General features: G+C 51.5%; 1 protein-coding gene across 1 annotated transcript in view; it reads right to left on the bottom strand.

Moving 5' to 3' along the window:
- The window catches only part of Prex1 (phosphatidylinositol-3,4,5-trisphosphate dependent Rac exchange factor 1), a 152,494-nt gene that overhangs the window by 60,012 nt on the left and 74,940 nt on the right, over window positions 1–17,542 (bottom strand). Inside the window, exons 4-5 of the mRNA XM_057780640.1 lie at window positions 15,758–15,862; window positions 8,839–8,940 (exon numbers count right to left, since the gene is read on the bottom strand). Of these exons, the coding sequence (XP_057636623.1) occupies window positions 8,839–8,940; window positions 15,758–15,862 (207 nt within the window). The remainder of the gene's footprint in view (window positions 1–8,838; window positions 8,941–15,757; window positions 15,863–17,542) is intronic.

Here is a 17,542-nt window from a genome sequence, read left to right as displayed (position 1 = left end):
GCCAGTTCAGAACTCAGCAGGATTCCGGTTGCTCGGAGTCAGAATAGAACCAGGCTCCAAGGAGACAGACTCCCATCTGAAAACTCAGGGACCCACATCCAACGTGAGATAGCTGTGTGAACTTTCAGGGCCCAAAGAGGTACTTAGCTATTTGCCAAGCAATTTTGTGGGGGAGGGGCTATGACAAAGAAGTCACTGGGCTTTTCTGGAGTTCAGAAGGTCAAAGTGTGCAGATGCAGACTGCAGCTGAGTGGAGTAATCACACCCTTGGGTTTGATTTTTCCAGGAGAAAGAGGTCTGCCTGATAAGGGCATGAGCACCCCATCTTAGAGGCATCAATAAGAGAGATTCAGGCGCTGCATCTTGCTACTCCAACAGCATCCCAGGTGCTGCTGCCAAGAGATGGACACCAGACAGCTCACTTCCACCCTTCTCTGCCGTGTGACCTCGACAAGTGAACCGAACTCTTGGGGGCAGAGTGTGCTCACAGTGAAATTGGGTCACATCCCCAGCTGACCCAACAACAGATGCAAAAGTGAATGTAAGCATCTTCTCAGACCAAATGAGCACTATGTTTATCATCGTTACCATCATTTCCATGACAACAGTAATGCAATTGCTGCTGTCTCTATACAGTGAGAACAGCATGAGGGCTGTTCAGGTTCAGATCATATAAGTGGCAGGTAAGAGCCCAGGCTATGTACCCAGCACTGTTACCAACGTCACCAAGCATTTCCACTCCAATGAAGAAACTGAGGCATGATCAGCAGAGCCTGTGAAGGCCACAGACAGGAAGTGAGGCCTGGTAGATGCTAGCTATGGTTACAGATCTCCTCCTGTTATGGGGGAGGGGAGCAGAGAGCCACCGCACAAGCCAGGCTGTGGCCCTCCCCAGCATCCGCTCCAGCCCGCGTGGTTTCATGAGTGGCCTGGGGTTCCTGGAAGGGAGGAAATAGGGCAAAAGGCCTGGGTTTCTGCAAGCCACTTCATGTCTCTGCCCCTGCAATCATAAGTACCAAGATAGTGCCCACAGGTAGGACCCTGAGCAACTCCATTCTGCCCCCAAAGTAGGGGTGGTCCTGCCAAGGCATGACCACCAGAGTACAACCCAGAACATGAGCTTCCAACCCCAGGCCCAGCTGGACGACAAGCAAAGGTGGTGGGATAAGCAACCGCTTGATTGTTCTGTCTCCCTGGGGCCCAACTGAGGTTTACAGGAAAGCGTGAAGAAGAATGGGGAGCCAATGTGCCATGAAGCCCACAATTCCTGACCCTCTCCTGGGCTCTGAGTCCCAGAGAAGCTACTACTGTCAGGCTCCCAGTGGGGTTCAAGTCAGAGTCTAAGTCTTCCAGCTTCTACCTCAGGAAGGGACCCACCCAACAAGAGCTTTGGCTGAGACTCGGGTTGTTCCCTGAGGATGTGGGCTGAGGCTGCGGTGCCTGAGCAGGAGCCACCTGAGCAAAGGGTCCGCTGAGTTGGAAACTTTAGAAAGGAACAGCTGGAGACACTGGCCCTGGATGCCTTGCCACAGCCCCAGATAACGCTGTGGCTGAAGCCAGTCCTGCAGGGAGTCCTGGCTGTTCTGCATTCTTTTCTGAAAAAGCAAGTTTGAGTTAGGTTTCCACAGTGTGGAGGTGGCTAATGACATGAAATGATAATCGGGTTTTCCGTCATCAACTGTGGGGTAGACAAAGCTGGGTTTGTCACTGGGAAATACACTGAACCCATCACTGCCCTTACTGGTAGATGCCTGAAAGCTGAAACAAATCAAGGACGCCATGCCAGCACCTCCACAGAGAAAGGGGGGCCTAGCAAGGAAGGGGTGTCAAACAGAACAACGCCCCCACTTCCTGGGGCTGAATATAGATGGGGCCTCCAACTCAAGCTCTGCTCACAAAGGCCCCTGCACTAGGCTTTTCAACCTAGCTCAGAGGACACAGCCCACTCTAAGTGCAGTTCTGGGGTCCCTCCAGTAATACTGAGGGTGACAGTGGGATGTAAGCAGAGAGCATCTTAGGGGGTAGAGGTCTGAAGGAGAACGGCCCCCACCGGCTCAGGGGTTTGAAGGCTTAGTCACCAGGGAATAGAACTGTCTGGGAAGAATTAGGAGGTGTGTGGCCTCAGAGGAGGTGTGTGCTGGGAGGTGGGGACTCATTGCAGGCGGTGCTGCTCCCCTCCCTCTCCCCCACCCCCTGTGTCCCGCCCCACCCCGTCCCCAGCTCTCAGCTATTTCCCCACGCTTTCACCACACTCCACCTTGATGACAATGAACTTGCCCTCAGAAGCTGGGAGCAAACCCCCAGTTAAACTTTTATAAGTTGCCTTGGTCATGGTGTCTGTTCACATCAACAGAATGGTGACTCCTCAAAGAAAAGGTGTGGCTGCGGAGATGGCTCAGTCACAACCTGAGGACCTGAGTCTGGATCCTCAGCACTTACATTATATTTTAAAAAAATAAAATTAAAAAAAAATTTAAAAAAATCAGAGCCAGTGAAACGATGCATGCTTTTATTTCCAGCACTCGGGAGGCAGAGGAAAGAAGTTTGAGGTCAGCTGGGTCTACAAAATAAGGTGGAGATCAATAGACGACATTTGACATTGACCTCTGACCTCCCAACAAATGCATATGAACACACACACACACACACACAAACAAGTACATAACACATACACACATACCACACACACCAAAAAAAGAAAAGTGGGAAAAGAAAACAAGAAGTGAAAACTTCTAGAACTTGAAAAGCTGCCCACCACAGCAGAGAAAGCCTTGACACAGGCAAACTATATGAAAACTCGATGCAAATATCTTGAACAATTCTGCCCCGTGAGATCCAGGAACCCAAGCTTCCAAGATGAGCAGAGATGGAAACAGTGATGTCGGCAGACCCCCCTGCTCCTAGATCCACCCACGCAGGAGCAAGGGCGCTGGCTGTTCAGGTCCAGAGTTGGCAGTCGCACAGCTAACCTCACCCCAGAGTCCTCCAGGCCAGTCCCCAGCCCGCATAGCCCACGTCCACCTGACAGTGAACGATGGGCTGCAAGGTGGCTTCCCCTTACAGGACCACATGCCACAGTCCTGACCAGCTGTGCCAAGGCCATGCTGCCCAACTCATTTTGGGACTGCTGTGTATGTGCCTGTGTGTGTGGTGCATGCTCAGGTACACCACAATCCTCTAGATTCCACCAGTTAAGCTGGAGGGCCAGCCTCCCAAGGAAGCCATTGCAAAGGTGTCAGCACCAGGCACTACAGAGATGGTGTTCCAGAGACAACACGAAGACTGGTGACACTTCCTCAGACAGCTGCAGCAGGAGAACAAGAGGGACTGACCCCCACCTCAGCATGAAAACCATCCTAGAGAGAGGTGGGAAAAAATGACGGTAGGGGGCGAAGAGAAGGCAGAAATACAGGCCACACCAGGCCCCAGCTACTGGGGAGGCTGAGGAAGGAGCGGAGACAGTTCAAGGCCAACCTGGACAACTTACTGAGACCTGCTCTCAAAATAAAAAAGGGTGGGGTATAGTTCAGTGATCAGGTGCTTACCTAGCATATGGAAGCCCTGGGTTCAGTCCCCAGGAAAGAGGGAGAGAAATATACACAGACAGACAGACAATTCCTACCAATACATACAATAAACAGAAAGCAACTGAGCTATGGTCACATCATCAGATCAGATTGCAAACGGAGCCTTCCTAGTGTTCCCAGACCCTTCTTAAACCTAAGGACAAGACAGCTCAACTGTAAGAGGCTGAAGCAAACGCGTGTCGCTAATCAGGGTGGAAGCAGACCTGATGTCAATCAAAATAGCTCGTGTTTACTGAAGAGTCTCAGAGGTCCCTCCACTCCTTCATCCGCCCTCTTTACAATAACTATAACTACACTACTGATACCAGGAAACCGAGGCCCAGTGCTTCAGTCACATCTCAGACATCTAGCAAGAGCTGACAGCATGAGACTACACCCCGGGTGTGACTGTGACACAGGGTGCCAACACAAGTCTCCCATACACTGTCCAACACACACAGAAAACCAGAATTGTAAGCACCATCTCCACTAGGGAAGCAAAAACAGAGAGGTCCAGCAAACTCCCCGGTCACAGAGCTAAAAGGTGGCAGAGAGAAAGTAAAGCAGGACCCTGGAAAGGTGATCTGGGCACACCCCAGGGAAGATCCGATATGAGAGCACAGGAAGACACTTTCCGTGTAGAGGGGGTGAGAGCTGAGGGGAGCAGTAGGGGTGGAGGTAAAGGCAGGGAGGCCCGCTGGTGTTGGGGTAGCCTCAGGAGAGACAGAGTGCAGGAGTCAGCAAGCTGCCAGCCCTGGGCAGGCTCAGCGGAGACAACAGGGCTTCTTCACCAGCTGGAGTGGAGAGGGAGAGTGGGGGCCATAGATGACCCAAAATTTGGACTGAGAAGCCTCCAGGATGAAGGGGCTGATTCCTGGGATGGAGACAGGGAGTAGGCTGGGAGGGAAGCCATGCTGGGGAGGATGAGAATCAGCATGTGGAGAACAGGGATGTGTGTGCTGAGAGCTGTGGATGGTCATGGCAGTGTCCTAAATGTCCACCAGCCAATGATTGGGCAGTAAGGCATGGCCCAGCTTACAGGGGAGTGCTGCTCAGTCATGAAAAGGGAATGAACTATGAACCCAGGCCACAGTGTGAAGTACATGATATCAACTGAAAAAAGGATAAGATTTATGACTTCTTCTGTATAAAGCATCCAGAAAAAGTAAATTCAGAGACAGAGGAGGTGGAAGGAGGTGGGCACACACTGTTCAGAGGACGGGGCCTCCTTCTAGGGTCCTAGAAACGCTGCAGGCTTACTGTGGGTTTTGGTGGCTCAATCCGTGAATATACTTGTGATTGTTTTGTAAGTCACAATGGATGAAGACAATTCACGACTGAGACAGGGCAAAGAGCCCATGATGGAGCCAGTGGCACCTACATCAGAGGTCAGGGACGTAAGGAGCAAAGGAGACCGGGAACTAGTGGCCAAGGTCCCTCTCAGTCACCTAGGACCTCCTGCTCATCCCATGACACTCCAAAATCCTTGTAGACCCACCAAGATCTGGAAGCCTCAAGGTCCGGGTTGCAGTCTGTCGCCCCAGCTGTGGACCCAGGGCCATGTCAGCAGCCAGGACAAGCAAGGTCACAGCAAAGGCCAGGTGCAATCAAAAGGGCCAATATCAGCTGGCTTCCCCCAGGGACCTGCTCGCCACACATCAAGACGTCACCCGGCTCTGAATCATCTCCCTGGAAACATTGATGGAAAACTCAATAAAGCCTGAAAACGCCAACAGTCTATCCAGAGCCTGGGTTCAGGAGCCAAAATAGAATGTTCTGGCTATTCTTAGGCAATGTTCAAGTTCAGCTTTTGGGGCTGCTCCCAAAAGGCTTTCACTATTCATCCCCCACCCCAGGCTCCCCAAGCCTGCAGCCTGCACCATTGGGAGCTGAGTGAGAACAAGGAGGCTCACAGAACTGAGGACATCTGGGGGTGCATGTGTGCGTGGCTGAGGGAGCAGGCTGGGGTTGGAGTCAGCTGCTGTGTGCACAGGGTCATCTTTTAGAATGGCCTGGAAACTGTGAGCAAAGGAGCCCCCACCCCCGAGGGTGTAAAAGGCCCTCGGCCCCCGCTGCTTGCTGATACAAACGTTCCAGTGGTGGGCGCTAAGGCGGGGACACGGAATGGTTGTCTGGTCAGAGAGCCTGCACGTCCTCATAGGAATCTCAGGCCCTGCTGGCTGGTCCCCAGCAGCCTTCAGGCTCCCAATACACACAGCTGGAGAGAGAGGAGAGAGCAGCAGTGTGCACAGCTGTCAAAAGGGCATGGCCAGACCTCCACCACTTCCTGTGGGTGCTTCCTGCAGAGGCAGCCAGCGGTTTGCCCCAGCTGCCTCCATCTTCCTGGGACAAGAGTCTTTTGGGACTAAGAGAAAAAGGAAACAGGCCTCAGGTCCACCAGGCTTCGTGGCCATACGGGTCTTTCCTCCTGAGTTATTGACATATATCACAGCATCTGCTTCTGTATAAATTCCTATGACCCCAGACTTGGCCAAGACTTAGAAACCAAGGGATTAACAATTCGACTCAGCTCTGGGGCTGCAGGTGAGAGTTTTCCCTCAAAGATCAGATGTTCAAGGCTTAGAACCCAGAAAAGTAGATTAGCCACTGAGCCATGAAGCCATCAATGTTCTCAGGCCCCATTTAGGGAAGTGACAAGGACTGCAGGCTTCACCCTCAAGCACCGTGGTGACTTAGCTCCCAGGCATGCTTCTTTGACAGATGTGCTACTTTGGAGCTGGGGTTAAGACTCTAAAATGAGACGGGTCAGTAGTGGCTCCTGTGGTCTGGGGCAGCCATTTCCCTTTCTCTGTGTCCCGATGGCCTCATCTGCCCTCCTGACCAAGCCACAGGACACTTTAAAACAAACCCAGAATCACTACTGCCACCAGTTCTGTATCACAAAGAGGAAACTGAGGCAGACTTACTCAAGAGCCGGGGCTAATAAACCATACAGCTGAAACTCAGACACGGGCAGCCAAGGCTATAGAGCCCAGCACTTAAGCAGGAGCGGCAAGGGGCCTGACAGGGACAGAGAGCATGCAGCCAGGCTCGAACAGCAGCACCAGATCCTATAGCACATTTGGTTTGTCTGGGGTTCTTTGGTGGTGGTTTTGCTCTCATTGAAAGCTTTGCAAAAGCGTAAGCCCCATTCTTAGCTCACAAGTTGTACGAGCAAACTTTTCTGGCTGTTTCTGGCTACAAAGCCCTGGTCTACCAATCCTCTCTCTAAAGACCACAGCGTATGTCTGCCTGAGCACTAGGATCTAGTGTGGATGCAAAAAGAGAGGGTGTCTTTTCTTAGAGTCTGGTTCCACTTGCAGCTTCTGAGCCCAGACTGTCTACTGCCTGTGTGGCCATTGGAGCCACAGGAGGACACAGCTGAGCTTCCACTGGACTCCCTGAGAGGTACAAGCAGCTGAGAGCTGGAGAAGGCACAGGGATTGCTGAGGCCACTGCCACGGTTTCCTGTGTTAGAGCACAGTGTCCTGGGCTGGGGAGATGGCTCAGTCCTGCTGTGCAAGCACTAGGACCTGAGCTCGATCCTCAGCACTCACATAAAAGCTAGGCACGGTGACAAGATTATAATCACATCACTGGGGAAGCGGGGACAGGCAGACAACCGTCAGCCAGTTTAGCCCAATAGAGCATCCCAGAAAGACACTGTACCTCAAAAACAGGTAGATGGCTCCCCATAAATATATCCAAGGTTGGGTCTCTGGCACCCACTCATAACATATCCCCCAATACACACATAAGAATCATGACCCCAGCACTGCTGACAGACCCAGAATCTTGTCAGTTCAGATGTTTCAGGTCACCCACCTGCTCCAGCACAAAGTGATGACCAAGATTTCCGGAGCACCTTCCTTACCCTCCCAGTTCACAGAACAAGGACATAGGTGGACCCTATGAGCGGGTTCGTGAATGAGACACAAGCAGTGATTAGCCTGCCAGCAGGGAGCCCAAGAACCAGTACCAGACAGGCCTCAGGACAGCCAAGGCTGGCACTAGCCAGCAGCCATCACCACTTGTAAGGCCTGGGACAGCAGGACTGAGCAGCAGATGGGGACAAAGTCAGCCACATAGCGTGGGACCTGCCCAACTGCCGATTTTGAAGCTGAGACTGGAGCGGTCTGGGGTCAGGTCTACCCTGAACAGCTCAGCCAAGGGCAGACCGAGGAGGCTAGCAGGGAAGGTGACAGCAGACGCATGGACGGTTGTGCCAAGTCATTCTACGCCCTCCAGAAGGAGCTCAGGTTTTGGTGCCAGCCTGTCTGTCCCTCCTTGGGATTGTGGCATATGGGTTCTAGTAACTGGCTTAAGGTTCAAGTCTGAGCACCTGACACAAATCTCAGCCAATCAGAACACAGTCCAACTCTGCACACTGTCCCTGGAGCAGAATGTGGGTGCCCATAGTGGCTGGTTCTGTGTGTCAACTTGACACAAGCTAGAGTCATAAGAGAAAAAGGCGCCTCAGTTGAGGAAATGCCTCCATGAGATCCAGCTCTAATACATTTTCTCAAGTGATCAGTGGGGAAGGGCCCAGCCCATGGTGGGTGTACCACCCCTGGGATGGTGGTCCTGGGTTCTGTAAGAAAGAAGGCTGAGCAAGCCATGAGAAGCAAGTCAATAAGCAGCACCCCCACACACACACCTCTGCACCAACTCCTGCCTTGTTCCTGTCCTGACTTCCTTCAGTGATTGACAGCAATGTGGAAATATAAGTCAAATACACCCTTTCCTCCCCACCTTGCTTTCGGTTATGGTGTTTCATCAAGCAACAGAAACCCTAAGACAGGGCCCATCTCAGCCAACCGAGCACAGCACTATCCAGTGGCTAGAGACAGGTTCAAAGGAAAAGCGAGGGTCTAAGCAGGTTGGAAGAAGACCAGTGGTCCAAGCCAAAGTTTCCTGTAATTGGTTCATGTCAAACCACATGACTCAAATCCAAACGATTTGGAATACACCATTCCCTTAGCCACAGATGGCTGGCCACAGCCGGAGTGACTCTCGGGCTGTCCATCAGAACTCCAAGAGAGAAGCTCAGGGCTTCCTACTGACTTTAAACCTGACAGGGTGTGAGTCCAGATGCCGACAGCCATCTGCTGCCTCAACAGAGATGACGAGAGGCACGGAAGCCCAGAGAACTGCAGAGAAAGAGGCAGGGGCCGGTGTGGGTCTGGCCTGGCCCAGGGCCAACTCTGCCACTAGATGCCACAGCTGAAAGTTAAGAGCTTCTCCAGTCGGGGTCAGGACTGAGGAGTCTCACCTTGAGCAGAAGTGGGTACTTGCAGATCCTCTGGATGGGCGACAGCAGGTAACCCTCCAGAGGGATGTCTGTGGTCTTCCGGCCTCCCAGCAGCATACAGCTCTATAAAGGGACATGAGACTGTCATTAATAGGGGCCAAGGACAACATGGGAGTGTGGGAACTCTCTAAACATAATAAAGGTAGGTAGGTATTCAGGAGGCAGTTCAGCAACCTAGAAGAGGGGCCAATTCTAGAACCCTGCAGGAGTCTTGTTTGTTTGTTTGTTTGTTCTTCCAGATAAGGTTTCTGTGTAGCCCTGGTTGTCCTAGAACTCATTTTGTAGACCCAGCTGGCCTCTAGCTCATAGAGATCCATCTGTCTCTGTCTCCTGAGTGCTAGGATTAAAGGTGTGCGCCACCTCACCCAGCTTCCCTGTAGGAGTCTTTATAGAGGTCGAACAGTGCGGCCTGGGGCCTGATCTCACTCATACAGCATTCAGGTGCTGCTTTATAAGGTCACACCACACACCGTCCCTCAGGAGTTAAGATGAACCACAGAACTGCAAGTCCAAAACCCCTGGCTCTGGAGTCTTTTATAGAAAAATTTGTCATTCTGGTCTAGAGAAATTTAATACATTCATACATGCATGGACATATGTATGCATACATGCACACACGCATGCATGCCAAGAGACAGGAAGATGGGACAGTCAAATTGTCTTATTTAGGTTGCTAGAGAAGCAAAGCATATGTATTTTTGTTTAAATTAATGTGTAGCAGATTCATACAAGAGCACCCCAAACATCAGGGAACATGGGAGAACCAGGACCGAACATAGCAGCACACGTAAACCCCAAAACCTACTGGAGCAAAACAGAAGAACACAAGGTTATGGACAGCACAACCCCATTTGTAAGTCATTTAGAGGCATGGAAAAGAAACCCAACTGCTGTCTGCTTTCTGCTGGTTTCTCTTTTCACTTGTATGTGTGTGTCTGTATGAGTAGATGCCACGTGGGTGCAGGTGCCGGGGGAGGCCAGAAGATCCCTGTACCTTGAATTATAGAGGATTGTGAGACCCGATCTGGTCCTCTGGAAGACTGATATGAACTCTTGGCCTTTGGACCATGTCTCCTGGCCCCAAATGGCTATTCATGAAGAACAAAGCAAGATGAAGCAGCAGGCTGGGAACTGGGGACTTACCCATGAAATGGGGAGATGTGAATTTTCTAAACAGGCAGATTCCAAAACCAGGATTCTACAAGGGTTACCAGAACTCCCACATACACCCAGCTTAGTCCAGACTGAACAACTCACTGCCACCACCTCCAGCACAGCCCTGCCTCCATGTGCCACCTTGCCTCTCTGCTCATTCTGGGCCCGGCCTACAAAGCCTTCTCCTACCCCAGCAATGATTTAAAAAAAAAATCACAGTCTGTATATGTGACAACCCAGAGCCTGACCTCCAACCAGCCAAGAAGTGGAGACTGTAACTATCTCAGACACTGGAGTCTGGGGTGTCCAGCCCTTAACTCCTGGACTAGTATGTCACAGACGGAGATTACAGCTGTGCACGCTACTAGAAGTGTGTATTGAGGCCAGAGGTCAATGTCAAGTTGTCATTTTCTATTGTATTTCCTGATTTATTTTTGAGACAAGGTCTCACTACGCAACCCTGACCCGTCTGGAACTCTCTCTGTTGATCAGGCTGACCTTGAACTCACAGAGATCTACCTGTCACTGCCCATGCCCCTGCCTCTGCCTCCCAAGTGCTGGATTAAAGGTGTGTGCTGTCACATGTGGAGTACAGTTTTTCTGAGACAGGGTCTCTCACTGAACCTGGAACTCACACTGATTTGGCTAGGCTAGCTTCCCAGTGAGCCCCAAGGGTCCTCCCATCTCCACCTCCCCAATGCTGGGGTCACAGGTATCCCGCCACACCTGGCTTCTCACAGGTGCAGGGGTCCAGTGCAGGCCCTGACTTACTTTATCATCTCCCCAGTACCTCTCAAGACTCCCTCCACCTAGTGCTAACACAGTAGGCCATTTATTCCATTTGAGGGGTTCTGACAAGAGAACTCAAATTGTAGATGCTGGAAGCATGAATTTCATGTCTGAGGTGGACAGTCTTGGTACCTTAGGCTCACAGTGTGTAGCGTATACACACATAGCTAAGTCAACAAACTAAGGAAGGATGGCATCACAACACCTTGGCCTTCCTCTTCTGCAGAGAGGAATGAACCCAGACTCTCAGAAACCAGAATTCCCATCTATGGTTCCCTGTGTTCTCAGCATGTTCTAGAGATACACACATGCAGAAGCCTCAGGAACAAGTGTGCTGGCCGACTCCATTTTCCATGGGAAGCCGTGGCACCCTCAGTTGGCCTGAGTACCAGGGATGCCCAACTGCCCTCTGGGCATCATCACAGGCTCCCTTCTCTGAGAAGCCTATACGGCCTCAGCCTCTGCATCTGTCCCTGGCACAGACAAGGGGTCCTGGCTGAGGCAGCTGGGTGATGCCAGACCCCACACTGTGCACACTTGGGCCTTTGTCCTCTAAGCCAGCACTCACCACAAGCTGCCTGGGTGACGTCAGCTCCAGGCAAAGAACAGAGAGCTGAGGAGGAGAGAGAAGTCTCCAGAAGCCCAGGAGCCTGCAGGGAATGGTCAAAAGCCCTTCAGACTCAAACAGTACGGCCACAGCTACCACCTTTCCCAAAGTTCCAAAATCCAGACTGTCTAGATTTTCCTTTTGTTTTTTGAGACAGGGTCTCGTGTGCCCCAGACTAGCTGTGGACTCACTGTGTAGGAAAAGACGACCCTGAATTTCTAAACTTTCTGTCTCCATCTCCTGAGTCCTGGGATTACAGGCATGCGACACTATGCCCTGTTTACGCGGTGCTGGGTATGGAACTCGGGGTTTAATGCACGCTGGGCAAGCACTCCAACTGAGCTACATTCAATCCTCTTTGGACTTTCATTTGAAAGAAAGCAAGCAAATGCACAGGATGTGTTCACTGCTCTCCTGCCTCTCCGGGGCCTGGAGACAGAATTCCTCAAAACCCATACACGACCGTGACCCTCAGATTAGTGTCACCCTGTGGCCATCCTGGCCCTCTGTGCTAGCCACTTTAACTCCCAGGTGTAGACCACACTTAGACCCATGGCTTTAGAGCAGCCTTGACTGTAGAGCGTCCAGCTCCCTCTTCCAGCCCGGCCCCTTCCCTGCACTCCAGGCTCCAGGCTCCCCTACATGCCTTGCCTCTCAACTAAAAGGGCATTCCCGCTCACCTGCTCCCAGTGCAGCCCTCGCCATCGGAGGGCACAGCTACTCTAGTCGACCAAATGTTAGGGTCCTGTGATGTTTACTTTTAATTGTCAGCTTGGCCCAGCCTAGGCTCACCTGGAAAAACAGTCTCAATGAGCAACTGTCTAGATCAGACTGGCCTGTGCTCATGTCTGTGGGGAATCGTCTCGACTATACTAACTGATGCGGAGAGACCCAGCCCAGTGTGGGCAGTACTATTCCCTAGGTTGTGTCCTAGACTGTTTAGGAGTGGAGGATGAGAGCTGGGTGCTAAGCCCCGCATGCATTTGTCCCCTCTCTAATCTTGACTGGGGATGTGATGTGACCAGCTGGCCAGCTACTTTTAAGTTCCAGCCTTGACTTCCCCACAGTGACGAACTGGATCCCGGAACTGTGAGCTTATGCTATGTCTGTAGGCCCTATTGTTGCAGAGGAACTCTGAGTGACTGCCCAGTCATCAGTCAGCTGTTTCTGTCACTACTCACATTTTTTTTGAAAGTCGCTTGCTAGTACCTCCAGCTTACTCAGTATTATTTCCTTCTTGGGTCTCTGAGGGAGTTGAAGACTAGATAATTATAGTTTTCCTTGTTTACCAGATGCAGAAAGCAAGTTGTGATAGAAAGTAAATTAAGTATAAGACTTTGAACTCACAAGCGAGAATAGATATGAAGTATTTTCTCTAAATTTGTCAAATGCAAATGGACTACACATTGTTGAAGTGTTTATTGTCTATATATATTGTACACAGCCATTGTACTTATTATACATAGTTTTATTATATTAGTTATAGCCATCTTTTTATGTTAGACAGAAGGGAAATACAGTGGCATTTCACTTGTATTTTAATAAACAAAGCTTGCTGTGCCTCTGCCACAGTATTTTGCCCTGATAGAAAGGAAAACCAGAGTAGACCTTGTCCTGGTGCCATCTTGGGGCCTTCTGCTTCACGGATACCCCAAGACCAGTTCTCAGGGAGGCTGTCAACTGGGTTTCCATTCTCTATAGACACTAGCCCAATCTCTGCCCCTGGACAGCAGTGCCTCTGCCCAGACTGTTGCAGTAGCCTTGTGGTGTGCTAAATGATGTTACCCCCAATTGCCACACCCACCCAGACACAAGAATGTGACCTTATTTGGACACAGGATCTCCACAGATGTGACTGGCTGGAATGAAGTCATGGGCCAAGGAGAAGACATGAAGCTATGTTAGAAGAGAAGGTAGGCCATGGAAGGAGATGGGAATGGTGTGAGGGGCTCAAGACAGGACCACGTGGGGCCGGAGGAGGGAGGATGGCTTTCCTGGAGGGCTCCAAGGAAGCGGGGCCTTGAGAACCCTCGATTTTGAGCCTCTGACTTCCCCACACTGAGTGGGCCACATGGTCTCATTTAAAGCTGCTGACATATGGTACATGTTCACTCAGCGGCCTGAAGAGATGTGTCTAACCTTGCTCCGACCTCTCAAAGCCAAGGGACCTTTCCCACACAAATTCATTAGAGCCATCCTCTACTCAACTCCACGGCTTCCCACCCCACCCAGAGTGACTGCTAGTCTCTGGAGTCTCACCATGCTCTCCCTGGGGATGAGCTCGCTAATCATGGGTTAGACCCACATGGAGGGCACTCAGTGCACAGATGATGATCCAACTCCATGAGGCTTTTCTGGGTCTTGGACTCTTTGTGGAGATGAAATCCTCCAGTGCTGCTGTTCTTTTCTCGCCTCTGGCCTTTTCTCTTCCTCCTTTTCCCCTCAGGCTCACTCCTCTATCCTCCAGCCTTCCCTCCACACACCTCCCACAGGGCCTTTGCACTTCATTTCTCCCACCTGGAAATCTCTCCCCGGTAATGACCCCTGCTTCTCTCCCAACATATCCATGGTCCTACTTCACTGTCACCTTAGAGACCATTATCCCAAAGCCCAAACTAAAACAGCAGCCACTCCTTCCTTCCCTCACGCATCCCGCCATCCTCAGCACCAGATCTCCTTCAGAGAACTTAAGGCTACACAATATACCATGTAGGACTCTGTAACTGGACTGTCCCCATGAGGGCAGAGGCATCTGCCTTGTCCACTGCGGTAACTGCCAGACACCAATCCAGCCCCTCAAGATGACAAGCTCTCGACACAAAACCAGACTGAATTCATGAATCAACCAATTAACAGGCACAAAAACAGAGGCACAGAAAGTCAGAGTCCCCAAGTTCCTCAGGAAGTACACAGTCCATCTCAAACAGAACCAGTTTGTCTGTTCCCAACACAGTCACCTCCCATAACATCCATGACAGCTCTTTTGCAGGTGGCCAGAAGCTGTGAGATGCCAGCAAGGAGGGAAACAGATGGCACACGGCAACACCCCACATTCCTCCCTGTCTACACAGCCCCCGGGCAGCTGCTGCCGGAGTGGGGCAGCCTGGCCCACCAGGAAGGCAGCATGAGAAGGAAGAGGAGGGGGCCTCTTCCTTTATAGTGCCCTGCTCACCTTCCTGCCTTCTTCCTGACTCCCAGAGCCCCTGAAGTGGCCAGGGACATCCTCCAAGGGTGGAGTCTAGGCAGCAGGAACTAAGGTAGGACAGAGGTGGTGAAAGGCACAGATGGGGGCAGAGTGACCTCCTGAGCAAAGTTCAAAGGTGCAGAGGGCTGGGGTGGGGTAGGACTACCACAAAAGCTTGATGAACTGAAGACAAAAATGGAAAAGAGTTGGCCAATTTGCCTCCTCAGAGGAACTCACCATTGAAGGAAATACATGCCATGTTTGCATCAAACATGGGAATGCTTGACCGGAGGCTGTGCACAGAGATGATGGGGGGCGGGGTGTTGTGGTGCAGGTTGGATCCCTGTGAGCTCAAGTTCCCAGCTACATCATCAAACCATTCCACGCCATGAGCCAAATTCTACATTCCCACATAAAATGGCAGAATGGAGTGGGGTGTCCCTGGCCGAATATACAGGGACTCAGAAGTCAGAGTAGAACTGAAGCCCTTTTCTTTTTTTTTTTTTTTTTTTTTTTGGTTTTTCGAGACAGGGTTTCTCTGTGGCTTTGGAGCCCATCCTGGAACTACTCTGTAGACCAGGCTGGTCTCGAACTCACAGAGATCCGCCTGCCTCTGCCTCCCGAGTGCTGGGATTAAAGGCGTGCACCACCATCGCCCGGCCCTGAAGCCCTTTTCAAACCCAGACCGAGAGGCACTTGACATCATGAAGTTCCCAAATCTACTGTTGACAGAGACAATCTACTGTTCTCCTAATGTCTTCTTAGAAATTTTAGCTGGTCACAGGGCTGACCAGCATTAAACCCAACATTTTACCAAGCACTGTGGTGCATGCTTATTACCTCAGGAATCCTAACAGTGTGAACTACAGAGTAAGATCCCGCTTCAAAAGGTGGGAGGCGGGGCAAGCAAGGCAGATCAACAGGTGACAGCACTTGGTGCCCAAGCCTGCCCCCGAGTTTGATCCCCAGAACCCACTTTGATCCCTTACCATTACTTTAGACCAGAAGTTGACAGTTGACTCCAATCTGGCCACTGCCTGTTTTTGTAAACAGCCCAGGGAATTCTCAAATGGGAGCTGTGGGCAGTTCAAGCAGGCAGGCAGGGGATGGTGGAGAGATGGAGGGGCGAGGGCAGGGGCACTTACCAGGAGGAAGGCACGCACGGCAGGGACCTTGTTAAGCTCCACCAACAGCCGCAGGGCCTTCTCGTGGTTGCTACAGTACTCCTCGTACACACAGAACTTGTCCTTCTGTAAGACAAGGGCAGAGCTGTGAGAGGCAGGACACAGGCAGGAGGAGGGGACTCCCTGGGGCCTTAGGCAGGCTACAGGCTCAGGCCTCCAGATAAAGCTTCAGGGCTGGGTCCAGTTGCCTCACTTGTCTCTAGCAGCCTGGGTGACCTTCTGGGGATGGGAGGCAATAAGTACAGCATGAGGGTCCAGGACAAGGACTAAGCAAAGGGATCTGGGCCTGGACACCAATAGCTGTGAACCTAAGGTCCCACCTGCAAGGTGATGTTAATATATGTCAGGAAGTTGTTACAGCAGGAGGCTACCTGTGTTGACCTCTAGACAACCCTGAGCCCAAAGATGGTCTTGTTCCAGCCCAGAAGTCACCTAAGGGTCACCAGGTCCTTATCCACCAATCACGGTTTCAGAATTGGACAGAACAGAACCTTCTCAGGAGGAAACTTTTGGCTACACATTCCTCACTCCAAAAGCCCCAAACAAGGATGTCCTGGGGAGGCCCCTGGGGATGAAGGCCTGCAGAGCCTGGATCAGAGGTAGAGGATGGACCAGAGACCCCGAGAAGCTAAGGAAGGAAGAGGTGGGTCTGCAGGGCAAGCGGCTCATCCTGTTTCTAAAGGCGCCGCGACAGCCCATGCTTCCTACAGAGGGTACAGGAAAGAGGAAGCCCAAGGAGGAAGATGGGGGAGGGAGACAGAAGAAGGAGCAAGACGGGGACCATTTCCTCCACAAAAGCCTGGGAGGGAGACAGAAGAGGGAAATGAAGGAAGGACGGGGGTTTCCAAACCAACAGGAGTCTCAGCCTGCCACAAGTGCACTGCACTCCACAGACCTGAGTGTCCGTCCTGAGAAACAGCCTTATCGCCAGAGGCAACAGCCATGTCAAGTGTGGATCAAGCACTGGGTTAAAGCCACTCTGCAATCTCAATGACTGTGGACAGTCACTCTTCACCACAGCCTCATGAGGTTAGTACTGACCCATCTACCCGAAAAAGCAAGGAAAAAACTTTCCCGTCATCTCACAGTTCCTGATGGGACAGAACCACACACACACACACACACACACACACACACACACACACACACACGGGACAGGCAATGCCCAGGATAGAAACCTTAAGCCACAAATCCATAGGCTAAGCTCTGAGGGACCCCGTAACATCGTGAGGAGGGACACCCAGTACCACACTGCCTGAGCAGCAGTGACCCTGCCCAGGGAGCTCCGTCCTCCCCCCCAACCTCCTTGGTTTCTATGAATAACATGTTCCTGACATCTGGGCTGCTGGAGGATTAACTGATATGTGTGAGCTGAGGGAAAAGGCTGGCCCGTGGTAAACACTGCAGGACACTCCAAGGTACCCTCCAAGAAGTAGCTACAGAAAGCATAAGCAACAAATACAAACTGCTGGGGAAGTACCGACATAAGAAACGCCACCATTACCCAGCATGCACACATACATACACCGCAGGGTGAATCCCGACCATCTGGGCATTACAACACTCAAGCTACATACTCAAAACACTAGAATCAGCAGCTACTGAGCACAGAATCACACGGATTTGAGGAGACCCAACCTTTACCTGCAACCTGTGCAGCCGACAGAGATACTGACAGATAAAAGCAAGGGTCAGGAAGGTTTAACATCCCCCGCAGGATCATCTTTAAACTCTTGGTCTCCAGCG

Source organism: Chionomys nivalis, chromosome 9, assembly GCF_950005125.1.
Source record: "Chionomys nivalis chromosome 9, mChiNiv1.1, whole genome shotgun sequence".
Classification (NCBI taxonomy): domain Eukaryota; kingdom Metazoa; phylum Chordata; class Mammalia; order Rodentia; family Cricetidae; genus Chionomys; species Chionomys nivalis.
The sequence above is the reverse complement of the archived record's forward strand: the minus strand, read 5'-3'. Positions and strand labels throughout refer to the sequence as shown.